Source organism: Nerophis ophidion, linkage group LG23 (assembly GCF_033978795.1).
Source record: "Nerophis ophidion isolate RoL-2023_Sa linkage group LG23, RoL_Noph_v1.0, whole genome shotgun sequence".
Lineage (NCBI taxonomy): Eukaryota > Metazoa > Chordata > Actinopteri > Syngnathiformes > Syngnathidae > Nerophis > Nerophis ophidion.
Window position 1 is genome coordinate 39,462,993 of NC_084633.1, and position 13,123 is coordinate 39,476,115.

At 41.5% G+C, this 13,123-nt stretch overlaps 1 protein-coding gene across 2 annotated transcripts in view; it reads right to left on the bottom strand.

The window, feature by feature from the left end:
- The window catches only part of rangap1a (RAN GTPase activating protein 1a), a 55,468-nt gene that overhangs the window by 22,168 nt on the left and 20,177 nt on the right, over positions 1-13,123 (bottom strand). For both annotated transcript variants that reach the window (XM_061884524.1, XM_061884525.1), the window contains exons 8-9: positions 9,613-9,726; positions 1,556-1,655 (exon numbers count right to left, since the gene is read on the bottom strand). In XM_061884524.1, coding sequence (XP_061740508.1) covers positions 1,556-1,655; positions 9,613-9,726 — 214 coding nt within the window. The remainder of the gene's footprint in view (positions 1-1,555; positions 1,656-9,612; positions 9,727-13,123) is intronic.

Consider the following 13,123-nt stretch of genomic DNA (forward strand, 5'->3'; position numbering starts at 1 on the left):
GAAGTTGGGAAAGGTGGCAATAAATACTGACAAAGTTGAGGAATGCTCATCAAACACTTATTTGGAACATCCCACAGGTGTGCAGGCTAATTGGGAACAGTTGGGTGCCATGATTGGGTATAAAAGCAGCTTCCATGAAATGCTAAGTAATTCACAAACAAGGATGGGGTGAGGGTCACCACTTTGTAAGCAAATTGTTGAACAGTTTTAGAACAACATTTTTCAATGAGCTATTGCAAGGAATTTAGGGATTTTACCATCTACGGTCCGTAAAATCATCAAAAAGTTCAGAGAATCTGGAGAAATCACTGCACGTAAGCGATGATATTACGTGCAAAAACCGACATCAGTGTGTAAAGGATATCACCATATGGGCTCAGGAACACTTCATTAAACCACTGTTAGTAACTACAGTTGGTCGCTACATCTGTAAATGCAAGTTAAAAATGTACTATGCAAAGCAAAACCCATTTATCAACAATATCCTGAAACGCCGCCGGCTTCGCTGGGCCCGAGCTCACTTAAGATGGACTGATGCAAAGTGGAAAGGTGTTCTGTGGTCTGACGAGTCCACATTTCAAATTATATTAGGAAACAGAGGACGTGGTGTCCTCCAGAACAAAGAATAATAACCATTAGGATTGTTATAGGCGCAAAGTTGAAAAGCCAGCATCTGTGATGGTATGGGGGTGTATTAGAGCCCAAGGTATGGGTAACTTACACATCTGTGAAGGCACCATTAATGCTGAAAGGTCCATACAGGTTTTGGAGCAACATATGTTGTCATCCAAGCAACGTTATCATGGACGCCCCTACTTATTTCAGCAACACAAGTGTTACAACAGCGTGGCTTCGTAAAAAAAGAGTGCAGGTACTTTCCTGGCCGGCCTGCAGTCCAGACCTGTCTCCCATCGAAATATGTGGTGCATTATGAAGCGTAAAATACGACAGCAGAGACCCCGGACTGTTGAACGACTGAAGCTCTACATAAAACAAGAATGGGAAAGACTTCCACTTTCAAAGCTTCAACAATTAGTTTCCTCAAACGTTTATTGAGTGTTGTTAAAAGAAAAGGTGATGTAACAGTGGTGAACATGCCCTTTCCCAACTACTTTGGCACATGTTGCAGCCATGTAATTCTAAGTTAATTATTATTTGCAAAAAAAAAAAAATTTAGTTTATGAGTTTGAACATCAAATATCTTGTCTTTGTAGTGCATTTAATTGAATTTGGGTTGAAAAGGATTTGTAAATCATCGTATTCCGTTTATATTTACATCTAACACAATTTCCCAACTCATATGGAAACGGGGTTTGTACATTCAATGATAGCTAACGTTAGCAACTAATCTGAGCCAAATTGCTATCGTCATCGGACAACAATAAATCTAATGCGTGTGTGTTATTTGGGCCGTAGTTTACATCATTACATGCTAAAAGCTGGAAGAAAGCAAGGTGCAATGCTTTCATTTGGCGAGGTAGCGCCCTCAATGCGAACTATAATTTAGTGAGGGGAGCATTTGGAAGGAAAAGCGTATTCTGAAAAACTTTTGTACCATTCAAATCCAGTTTTTCCAGCTGGTCCTTGTCCTTGACCGCATGGGCCACCACCAGAGCAGCGTCCTCCGTTATCTCGCCGTACGACAGATTGAGTTCCTGTTTCAATGAGAGACAGCGTTTATGGGTAAGCGCCAAGAGGTGAGCAAAAGTAATTATACACTAGTCTCATATTGTAAGGAGGGTTTATGCTATCTGTCTTATGCTTTTAGCGAATAAATAAGTGGTCATCCCATTGGTTGTCCTAAATGTATCACTTGGCTACGTGTTTGTGTCAACTTGTGGCTCCCAGGAATGCCACTGCATTCAGTTCAAAACTTAAGAGGGACTAATATTTTTTCAGCAAATTCTTAAAACACCAGCATTTTTTAAAGCATTAACACCTCATAAAACACTTGGCTCCCGCTAAGTACCATCATAATGCCCAACATTAAAATACAGTGAAGTAGTAGGCCTAAATGTTCATTAAAAACAAAACTTTATTTAGTATAGTATGTTTAATATGTGTGGGTACTATAACATTACAGACAGGTTAAACAGTAACACTGTGTTTGAATATTTAAAGAAGTGATTCTTTGGCGTACCACAGTTTGAGAATCACTCTGCACAACATCACTCCTCGTGTAAGCAAGACCCTGGATTATTGTACACAAGTTCACTGCAACGGACATCAAGTGGGTATTTTTATAGGCACTGATCGAACTCAGTCGATACTACCGGGTACCAATTCACGTAAAATGAAAAAAACAAAACACAACAAAAACGAGATCGAAATCAGACAATACTACTGGGTACCAATTAACGTAAAAACAAAACAAAACAAAAACATCTCTCCATTCATTTTCTACAGCTTATTCCCTTTGGGGTCACGGGGGGCACTGGTGCCTATCTCAGCTACAATCGGGTGGAAGGGGTGTACACCCTGGACAAGTCGCCAAAACAGGTCCCATAAATCAGTGTTCCCCAACCACCGGGCCGTGGCCCGATTGGTACCGGGCCGCAGAACAATTTTTTATTAAAATTTTTTTTTTTTTTTTAAATAAAGAAAAAAATGTTTTTATTAAATCAACATAAAAAACACAATATACACTTACAATTAGTGCACCAATCACCAAAACCTCCCTTTTTCATGACAAAGAAAGAAAAAAAAAAGAAGAAAAAAAAAAAGGACACCCCCCGTGACAAATTATTAAGCGTTGACCAGTCCGCGGATACAAAAAGGTTGGGGACCACTGCCATAAATGGATACCATTGTTGCACGTGACGTCATGTCTGGTTGCAGGCTCGGCCAGCTCAAAACACTTGGCGGGTCAACAAGCACTCAGTTGGATAGCCTCTAGGTCAGGGGTCGGCAACCCAAAATGTTAAAAGAGCCATATTGGACCAAAAATACAAAAACAAATCTGTCGGGAGCAGCAAAAAATTAAAGGCGATATTAAATACAGATAGTGTGTCATGAAATAAAAAATGAATTAAGAGGACTTAAAGGAAACTAAATGACCTCAAATATAGCTACAAATGAGGCATAATGATGCAATATGTACATAAAGCTAGCCTAAATAGCATGTTAGCATCGATTAGCTTGCAGTGACCAAATATGTCTGATTAGCACTCCACACAAGTCATTAACATCAACAAAACTCACCTTAGTGCATACACGCACAACATTAAAAGTTTGGTGGACAAAATGAGACGGAAAAATAAGTGGCATAAAACACGTTTTAGAAAGTCGGAGAAAGTTATACATGTAAACAAACGATGGTGACTTCAAGGACCGCCAAAATTAGTAGGACAAAACGGCGCTCGCCAAATACTCGAATCAGTGAAGTGTGTTTAATACAAACAGTGTGCTTTATAACAATTAAGGAGATTTGTGTCATGTCTGTTGTCCTGTAGAAACCATATTCAAACAAAAAACTAATTTTTACCCCTCATTTATTTACATTTTTTATACATTTTTGAAAAAGCTCCAGAGAGCCACTAGGGTGGCGCTAATGAGCCGCAGGTTGACGACCCCCGCTCTACGTAAACACTCAAACGCACAGTAAGGCTCCACTTTTCAAAAGGTGCTGGCTGCATGCTAATTTACATTGGATTTGCCATATACATGCATTTGCAATTTTACATGGCGATTTCAACACTTCCAAATATGGCAATTACAACCACACAAAACATTTAAACAGCTGGTGCGTATTAAATGCAATACTCACTGTATAAACGCATTTTAGGGCAGAACACAAGGGTGGACTCAGCTTAATGGCAAAGACCACTTTCTACTACTGCCATCCAACATGTTTTGTGATTGTGTGATGTTTTTGCCTGGAGCCCAGGAAGAATAGTCTCCATTGCGGTGTAGACTAATGGGGATCCTTAATAAACTAAACTAAACTAAACTGAACTAAACTAAAGAAAGCATCTTGGAATCGCAACTGAACATAAAGTCTACTACTGTCTACAATTCTCACAGAGCTAAATAAATCAGGACTGGACATCAATAAAGAACAATACAGCACAGTTGTCATTACCGTTAAATGGTAAATCAAAGACTTTCAAACAAATGAACATTTATTAACACCTCAACACTCCCTCAAGTACTGAAAATTCACAGTGTCGAGTACCGATTCAAATGTGAAAGACGGACACTCATATTTTGAATGTCCAGTCAATTTCTTCTGACATTTGAGACTGAAACAATTGTCCATTACAGATTCTGAGCTTTCTGGAAAGGTGGCCCTTCGATCGGTTTAGTTCAGGGGGTCTGCAACCCACGGCTCTGGAGCTGCATGCGGCTCTTTCATGCCTTCAGCCTGGCTCGCTTCGGCTTTTAAAAAAATTAAATAAATAATATCTCATTTTAATTTATTTCATTTAGTTAGTCCATTTTAATGTAGCCGTTTTTATTTTAGAGTTTGTGATCTTGCAATATTTTGTCTTTTGAAATGTACGTAACACCCCCGATGCGTCACCTTTTGCTGCCAAGCATTTGCATTGTTTTTAGGGGTCAACCCCCAGTAAATTAGCAATGGACAAATCTAAAAGAGAAACATTTCTGATGAAAATAAAACATTTAATTCTACATGGACAGTTTCATTTGCGTTTACTGTTGACGAGGTTGGTTCACCTGTGTGCTTAATATGAGGGGAGAAAATGGCAAAAAAACAAAAAATCAAAAGTGGAAATTAGGGCTGGGCGATATATCGCGGGTTTGTCTCGTGTGATATAGAAAATGACTATATTGTAGGGGTGTTACGGTACACAAAAATTTCGTTTCGGTGCGTACCTCGGTTTAGAGGTCACGGTTCGGTTCATTTTCGGTACAGTAAGAAAACAACAAAATATAATTTTTTTGGTTATTTATTTACCAAATTTGCAAAATCTTGCACCAAAAATATTTTGCCTAGTGGAATATTTGACGTGAAGTAATGGGAACCTTGGATAGGTCAATAATTCATCATAACATTGAAAGCCTCGCAAAAGAGGACATGTCCGGTGAAAAGAGGACGTATGGTCAGTCTATCCGAGCCCGGTCGCTGCTAGCATGCTAGCAAAAGAGGACATGTCCGGTGCTAGCAGCGTTCGGGCTCGGATAGACTGACCATACGTCCTCTTTTCACCCGACATGTCCTCTTTTGTGGGGCTGTCAGGGCAGTTTCTTAAATGCCTCAAATGTCCGGCATTTTGAGTATTGTTTACGCAACTTAATATGTGGAAACTCGTTCGGTAGACCTCCGCACCGAACCGAAACCCCCATACTGAAACGGTTCAATACAAATACACGTACCGTTACACCCCTACTATATCGTGATATTGGAGTATACAGGTGCTGGTCATATTATTAGAATATCATGAAAAAGTTGATTCATTTCATTAATTCCATTTAGAAAGTCAAACTTGTAGAATGTATACATTCATTCAAAACAGACTGATACATTTAAAGTGTTTTTTGCCAAAAAGGAGATGATTATAGCTGACAACCAATGAAAATCCTAAATTCGACATCTCAGAAAATAAGAATATGGTGAAAAGGTCAGATATTGAAGACACCTGGTGCCACACTCTAATTAGCTAACTAACTCAAAACACCTGGAAAAGCCTTTAAATGGTCTCTCGTTTTGATTCTTAACGACACACAATCATGGGAAAGACTGCTGACTTGACAACTGTCCAAAAGATGACCATTGATACTTTAAAGAAGGAGGGCAAGACACAAAAGGTCATTGCCAAGGAAGTTGGATGTTCCCAGAGCTCTGTGTCCAAGCACAATAATAGAGAGGCGAAGGGAAGACAAAGATGTGGTAGAAAAAAGTGTACAAGCAAGAGGGATAACCGCGCCCTGGAGAGGATTGTCAAACAAAACCGATTCAAAAATGTGGGGGAGAGCCACAAAGAGTGGACTGCAGCTGGAGTCAGTGCTTCAAGAACCCTAACGTATGCAAAATCAATCAATCAATCAATGTTTACTTAAATAGCCCTCAATCACTAGTGTCTCAAAGGGCTGCACAAACCACAACACAAACCACTACGACATCCTCGGTAGGCCCTCATAAGGGCAAGGAAAACTCACACCCAGAAAGATATGGGCTTCAGCTGTCGCATTCCTTGTGTAAAGCCACTCTTGAATAAGAGACAACGTCAAAAGCGTCTCGCCTGGGCTCAAGACAAAAAGGACTGGACTGCTGCTGAGTGGTCCAAAGTTATGTTTTCAGATGAAAGTAAATTTTGTATCTCCTTTGGAAATCAAGGTCCCAGAGTCTGGAGGAAGACCGGAGAGGCACAGAATCCACGTTGCCTGAAGTCCAGTGTCAAATTTCCACAATGGGTAATGGTCTGGGGTGCCATGTCATCTGCTGGTGTTGGTCCACTGTGTTTCCTGAGGTCTAGGGTCAATGCAGCAGTCTACCAGGAAGTTTTACAACACTTTATGCTGCCTGCCGCGGACCAATTTTATGGAGGTGAAGATTTCATTTTCCAACATGACTTGGCACCTGCACACAGTGCCAAATCCACCAGTACCTGGTTTAAGGACCATGGTATTCCTGTTCTTGATTGGCCTGCAAACTCACCTGACCTTAACCCCATAGAAAAGCTATGTGGTATTGTGAAGCGGAAGATGCCAGATGCCAGAGCCAACAATGCTGAAGAGCTGAAGGCCACTCTTAAAGCAACCTGGGCTCTCATAACACCTGAGGGTGCAACAGACTGGTGGACTCCATGCCACACCGTATATCTGCAGCGATTCAGGCAAAAGGAGCTGCAACTAAGTATTGATTGCCGTACATGCTGAAACTTTCCATGTTCATACTTTTCAGTTGGCCCACATTTCAATCAATCAATCAATGTTTACTTATATAGCCCTAAATCACTAGTGTCTCAAAGGGCTGCACAAACCACTACGACATCCTCTAACCTAACTAATATTCTAATTTTCTGAGATACTGAATTTGGGATTTTCAGTAATTGTCAGTACTAATCATTAAAATTTAAAGAAATAAACATTTCAAATATATCACTATGTGTGTAATGAATTGATATAATATGTAAGTTTCACGTTCTGAATATAATTACTGAAATAAATCAACTTTTTCATGATATTCTAATAATATGAACAGCACCTGTACATTCTCACGCAGTTGCTTTTAGCTGTGGGCATTAAACTACAGGCTCTTCTTCACTCTTTCTTGTCTCTCATTCTCTTGGAGACGTAAAACAAGCGCACCTTCTTATACACACCGCATACTGTCACGTCATACCTCACATACGTATAAGCCCTGCGGAGCAGAGAGGTAGCAGCATGGGTAACCTTAGCTGTGATGCTAGCGGAGCCGTGCGAGTGGTACTACGAGAGAAAGAAGGCGCAAATATGGTAACAAATGAAGGAAGAATTAATTCCCAAGAAAAAACAGCAGCGGTGGTTCGGCTTTAAGCGGGAAGATGACGAATAGACAACTTTAATTTGTCAAGTGTGGGGGACAAGCATCGCTACCAAAAGTAGCATTACTGCTAATATGTAGCATCATTTGAAAAGTCACCTGCTAATAACTGTTTAATAAACACAGTATTGGTCAATTTACTTAGCTGTGATTTCCTTCGCTGCATGAAAGTTTAAAATGACTACCGTAACTTTTCTGACAATAAATCGCAGTTTTTTTTCATAGTTTGGCCGGGGGGGCGACATATACTCAGGAGCGACTTATGTGTGAAATTATTAACACATTACCGTAAAATATCAAATAATATTATTTATCTCATTTGTGGAAGAGACGAAGAAAATGTCAGCAATCATCACACACACGTCAGCAATCGTCACACACACGTCAACCAATAAGAATTCGGCGGGGGAGGGTCATGGCAGAAGTGCATTGTGGGTCATGGAATGCTAACTGCTATATGCTACTGCCGTAGCTAATAAAATGGATCATTTCATCGTTGGCCGTAACTTATAAAAACTGAGAAAGGCTGAACAAATATGGCAGCGAAAAGTAAATCATGTACTGCGGATTACAAGCTGGACGTAGTGAAATATGCAGCAGAAAATGACAAGAGGAAGCGGCGCATACCTTTGGAGTTGGCAGAGTTGTTTAGAAGCGACATCGAGGAGGAAGATTTCATGGGATTTATCGATTAGGAGTGACAGATTGTTTGGTAAAGGTATAGCATGTTCTATATGTTATAGTTATTTGAATGACTCTTAGCATAATATGTGAAGTGAAGTGAATTATATTTATATAGCGCTTTTTCTCTAGTGACTCAAAGCGCTTTACATAGTGAAACCCAATATCTAAGTTACATTTAAACCAGTGTGGGTGGTACTGGGAGCAGTCGGGTAAAGTGTCTTGCCCAAGGACACAACGGCAGTGACTAAAATGGTGGAAGCGGGGATCGAACCTGCAACCCTCAAGTTGCTGGCACGGCCGCTTTACCAACCGAGCTATACCGTCCCTTCAATATGTTAGGTTAACATAGCAGGCACCTTCTCAGTTGGTTATTTATGCCTCATATAACAAACACTTATTCAGCCTGTTGTTCACTATTCTTTATTTATTTTAAATTGCCTATCAAATGTCTATTCTTGGTGTTGGGTTTTATCAAATAAATTTCCCCCCAAAATGCCACTTTTACTCCAGTGCGACGTATACATTTTTTTTTCCTTCTTTATTATGCATTTTCGGCCAGCGCGACATATACTCCGGAGCGATTTATAATCCGAAAAATACGGTATATATTAATGCAGTATGAAGAACAATGTTTTAATGTAGACACATAGAATCATCATACTGCTGTGATTATAGGCATCAAGTGTTAATTCAAGGCTAAGGCAAAATATCGAGATATATATCGTGTATCGCGATATGGCCTAAAAATATCGAGATATTAAAAAAAGGCCGTATCGCCCAACCCTAGTGGAAATACATTTCCAGAACAAACACACAGTACTTGCGGAAAAATACTACCAAGCTGGAGATGACCGAAAAAGAGCAGTTTCGGAACTGCTGCGGAAAGCCGATCAGAGCAAAAATACTTGCTAAGTCATATTCTGTCTGGGGTTTGATTTCATAAATACTATAGCTTAAATGTAATGAAACTAAAAGTAGTGTTAGGGCTCAAACAGAGTTCGCGGCTATAGGTGGGTTAACTTTGGTGGGAAATGGGCTCAAATGGTTATTTGAATGCTGAAAGTTGCCGACCCCAGGTTTAGTTGAATAACCCTGTCATTCGGGGGAATATACGGTAAATTAAAAACTGACAACAGCAGAAAAATCCACCTTGCTACAAATGGCGTGAAGGCTACCCTCGAGTGGTGGGAAAAGTGCTTACACAGCAAGATGTTGAACTGACACCTGTGGCTGTCTTTCGTCTATTTGTCGTGCAGCTGAAAATGGATACCTAGGATTTATACTTGTGCTTTTATTGGGCCAAAGTGTCAAAGTTCTGTTCAAACCAAACAAACTCCTTTGAAAAATAGGCTTGACAGAAAAACAATACCATTTTTTTTATCAAACAACACTGTTTCGGGGCCCTACTGGAGACTAATCTCATTTCAAAAATGATGGCTCACCTTCAGGATTGGCAGTCCTTCTGAAACAGTCTCAGCGATCGCTGTGGCTCCAGCCGGACGCACCAAACAGTCGCCAAAGTTTATTACCTGAATGCTCCGAGAATGTTTCAATGCCTGTGAAACACAAAGGAAAAGGTGTAGCCCAGCAGCAAATACAGAACACCCAGAAGGTATTCACAGTGCTTCATGTTTCTTATGGTCAGTCTTTCAGGTCTTTTGGCAAACTTTTTACCAAGAAATGGCTTCTGTCTGGCCTTTTTTGTTATGACAAACGGTCTTAAAAAACAAAATGGAATTAGACATTTTTTTACTGAGTGAGACATCCAGAATGTACATGAAAAAGAATGTGGGATTTACAATATTGACTATGAATGATAAAACACTGAATATTTCACAATCAACCAAAACACAACCAAAATGCAACAAACAGTGAAATATGAACGCAAAGGGTAAAAAAAAAAAACACCTATAATCTGAGATATCTCATAGTGACAAAAGTAACTAATTAGATGACCATTGTAACTAGTATATCCTGCAGATTCCAAACATTGAAAGACTTAGCATAGTTGAAGACTTACAATCATTAGAAAACATCACTGCACATCATAATGGCAGCTAAACTTTCCAACTTAAACATCTAAAACAATTATTTATGAATCTCCGGCGGGCCAGATTGAAAAGCTCAACAGGCCGCATGCGGTCCCCGGGCCTTAAATTACCCTGGTCTGACATATGGTATTGGAGATCAGCATTTATTTGTATGACCAAATACAAACAACCTTCCCTGGTCATGGTGTGTAAAAAAAAAATACAAAAATCAAACAAACTCAAAATGACAACAGACGTGGTCATACATAACACAATATAGCGCCATTTGTGGATATTATATATACTGTATATATATATATATATATATATATATACATATATCCATCCATCATCTTCCGCTTATCCGAGGTCGGGTCGCGGGGGCAGCAGCCTAAGCAGGGAAGCCCAGACTTCCCTATCTCCAGCCACTTCGTCTAGCTCTTCCCGGGGGATCCCGAGGCGTTCCCAGGCCAGCCGAGAGACATAGTCTTCCCAACGTGTCCTGGGTCTTCCCCGTGGCCTCCTACCAGCTGGACGTGCCCTAAACACATCCCTAGGGAGGCGTTCGGGTGGCATCCTGACCAGATGCCCGGACCACGTCATCTGGCTCCTCTCCATGTGGAGGAGCAGCGGCTTTACTTTGAGTTCCTCCCGGATGGCAGAGCTTCTCACCCTATCTCTAAGGGAGAGACCCGCCACACGGCGGAGGAAACTCATTTCGGCCGCTTGTACCCATGATCTTATCCTTTCGGTCATGACCCAAAGCTCATGACCATAGGTGAGGATGGGAACGTAGATCAACTGGTAAATTGAGAGCTTTGCCTTCCGGCTCAACTCCTTCTTCACCACAACGGATCGATACAACGTCCGCATTACTGAAGACGCCGCACCGATCCGCCTGTCGATCTCACCATCCACTCTTCCCCCACTCGTGAACAAGACTCCTAGGTACTTGAACTCCTCCACTTGGGGCAGGGTCTCCTCCCCAACCCGGAGATGGCACTCCACCCTTTTCCGGGCGAGAACCATGGACTCGGACTAGGAGGTGCTGATTCTCATTCCGGTCGCTTCACACTCGGCTGTGAACCGATCCAGTGAGAGCTGAAGATCCCGGCCAGATGAAGCCATCAGCACCACATCATCTGCAAAAAGCAGAGACCTAATCCCATGGCCACCAAACCGGATCCCCTCAACGCCTTGGCTGCGCCTAGAAATTCTGTCCTGATATATATATATATATACATATATATATATAAAAAAACTTCCATACACCATAACAAAAATTGTGAATTACACGCATCTAAATCCATGACAAAACATGATTGGGAAAAACGCAAAACACTATCTGTACACTTATCCATGTTTGGCGCATTTAAGCTGATTGATATTACTGATTGATCACAAAACTTTAAGGAGGTTGTCACAGAAGTAAACAAGGTAGGACTCCAACTCTTAATATCCAATTATATTAATTATATATTATCCATTATATTCATATGTACATACACACATATGTATACGTAAACAAACATACATACATATATACTGTATATACACACACACACACAAATATATATATGTGTGTATATATATATATATATATATATATATATATTTATATATCCATCCATCCATCCATCTTTTTCCGCTTATCCGAGGTCGGGTCGCGGGGGCAACAGCCTAAGCAGGGAAACCCAGACTTCCCTCTCCCCAGCCACTTCGTCTAGATCTTCCCGGGGGATCCCGAGGCGTTCCCAGGCCAGTCGGGAGACATAGTCTTCCCAACGTGTCCTGGGTCTTCCCCGTGGCCTCCAACCGGTTGGACGTGCCCTAAACACCTCCCCAGGGAGACGTTCGGGTGGCATCCTGACCAGATGCCCGAACCACCTCATCTGGCTCGTATATATATACATATATATATATATATATATATATATATATATATATATATATTATACATATATACGGATGGATGGATGGATGGATGGATGGATGGATGGATGGATGGATGGATGGATGGATGGATGGATGGATGGATGGATGGATGGATGGATGGATGGATGGATGGATGGATGGATGGATGGATGGATGGATGGATGGATGGATGGATGGATGGATGGATGGATGGATGGATGGATGGATGGATGGATGGATGGATGGATGGATGGATGGATGGATGGATGGATGGATGGATGGATGGATGGATGGATGGATGGATGGATGGATGGATGGATGGATGGATGGATGGATGGATGGATGGATGGATGGATGGATGGATGGATGGATGGATGGATGGATGGATGGATGGATGGATGGATGGATGGATGGATGGATGGATGGATGGATGGATGGATGGATGGATGGATGGATGGATGGATGGATGGATGGATGGATGGATGGATGGATGGATGGATGGATGGATGGATGGATGGATGGATGGATGGATGGATGGATGGATGGATGGATGGATGGATGGATGGATGGATGGATGGATGGATGGATGGATGGATGGATGGATGGATGGATGGATGGATGGATGGATGGATGGATGGATGGATGGATGGATGGATGGATGGATGGATGGATGGATGGATGGATGGATGGATGGATGGATGGATGGATGGATGGATGGATGGATGGATGGATGGATGGATGGATGGATGGATGGATGGATGGATGGATGGATGGATGGATGGATGGATGGATGGATGGATGGATGGATGGATGGATGGATGGATGGATGGATGGATGGATGGATGGATGGATGGATGGATGGATGGATGGATGGATGGATGGATGGATGGATGGATGGATGGATGGATGGATGGATGGATGGATGGATGGATGGATGGATGGATGGATGGATGGATGGATGGATGGATGGATGGATGGATGGATGGATGGATGGATGGATGGATGGATG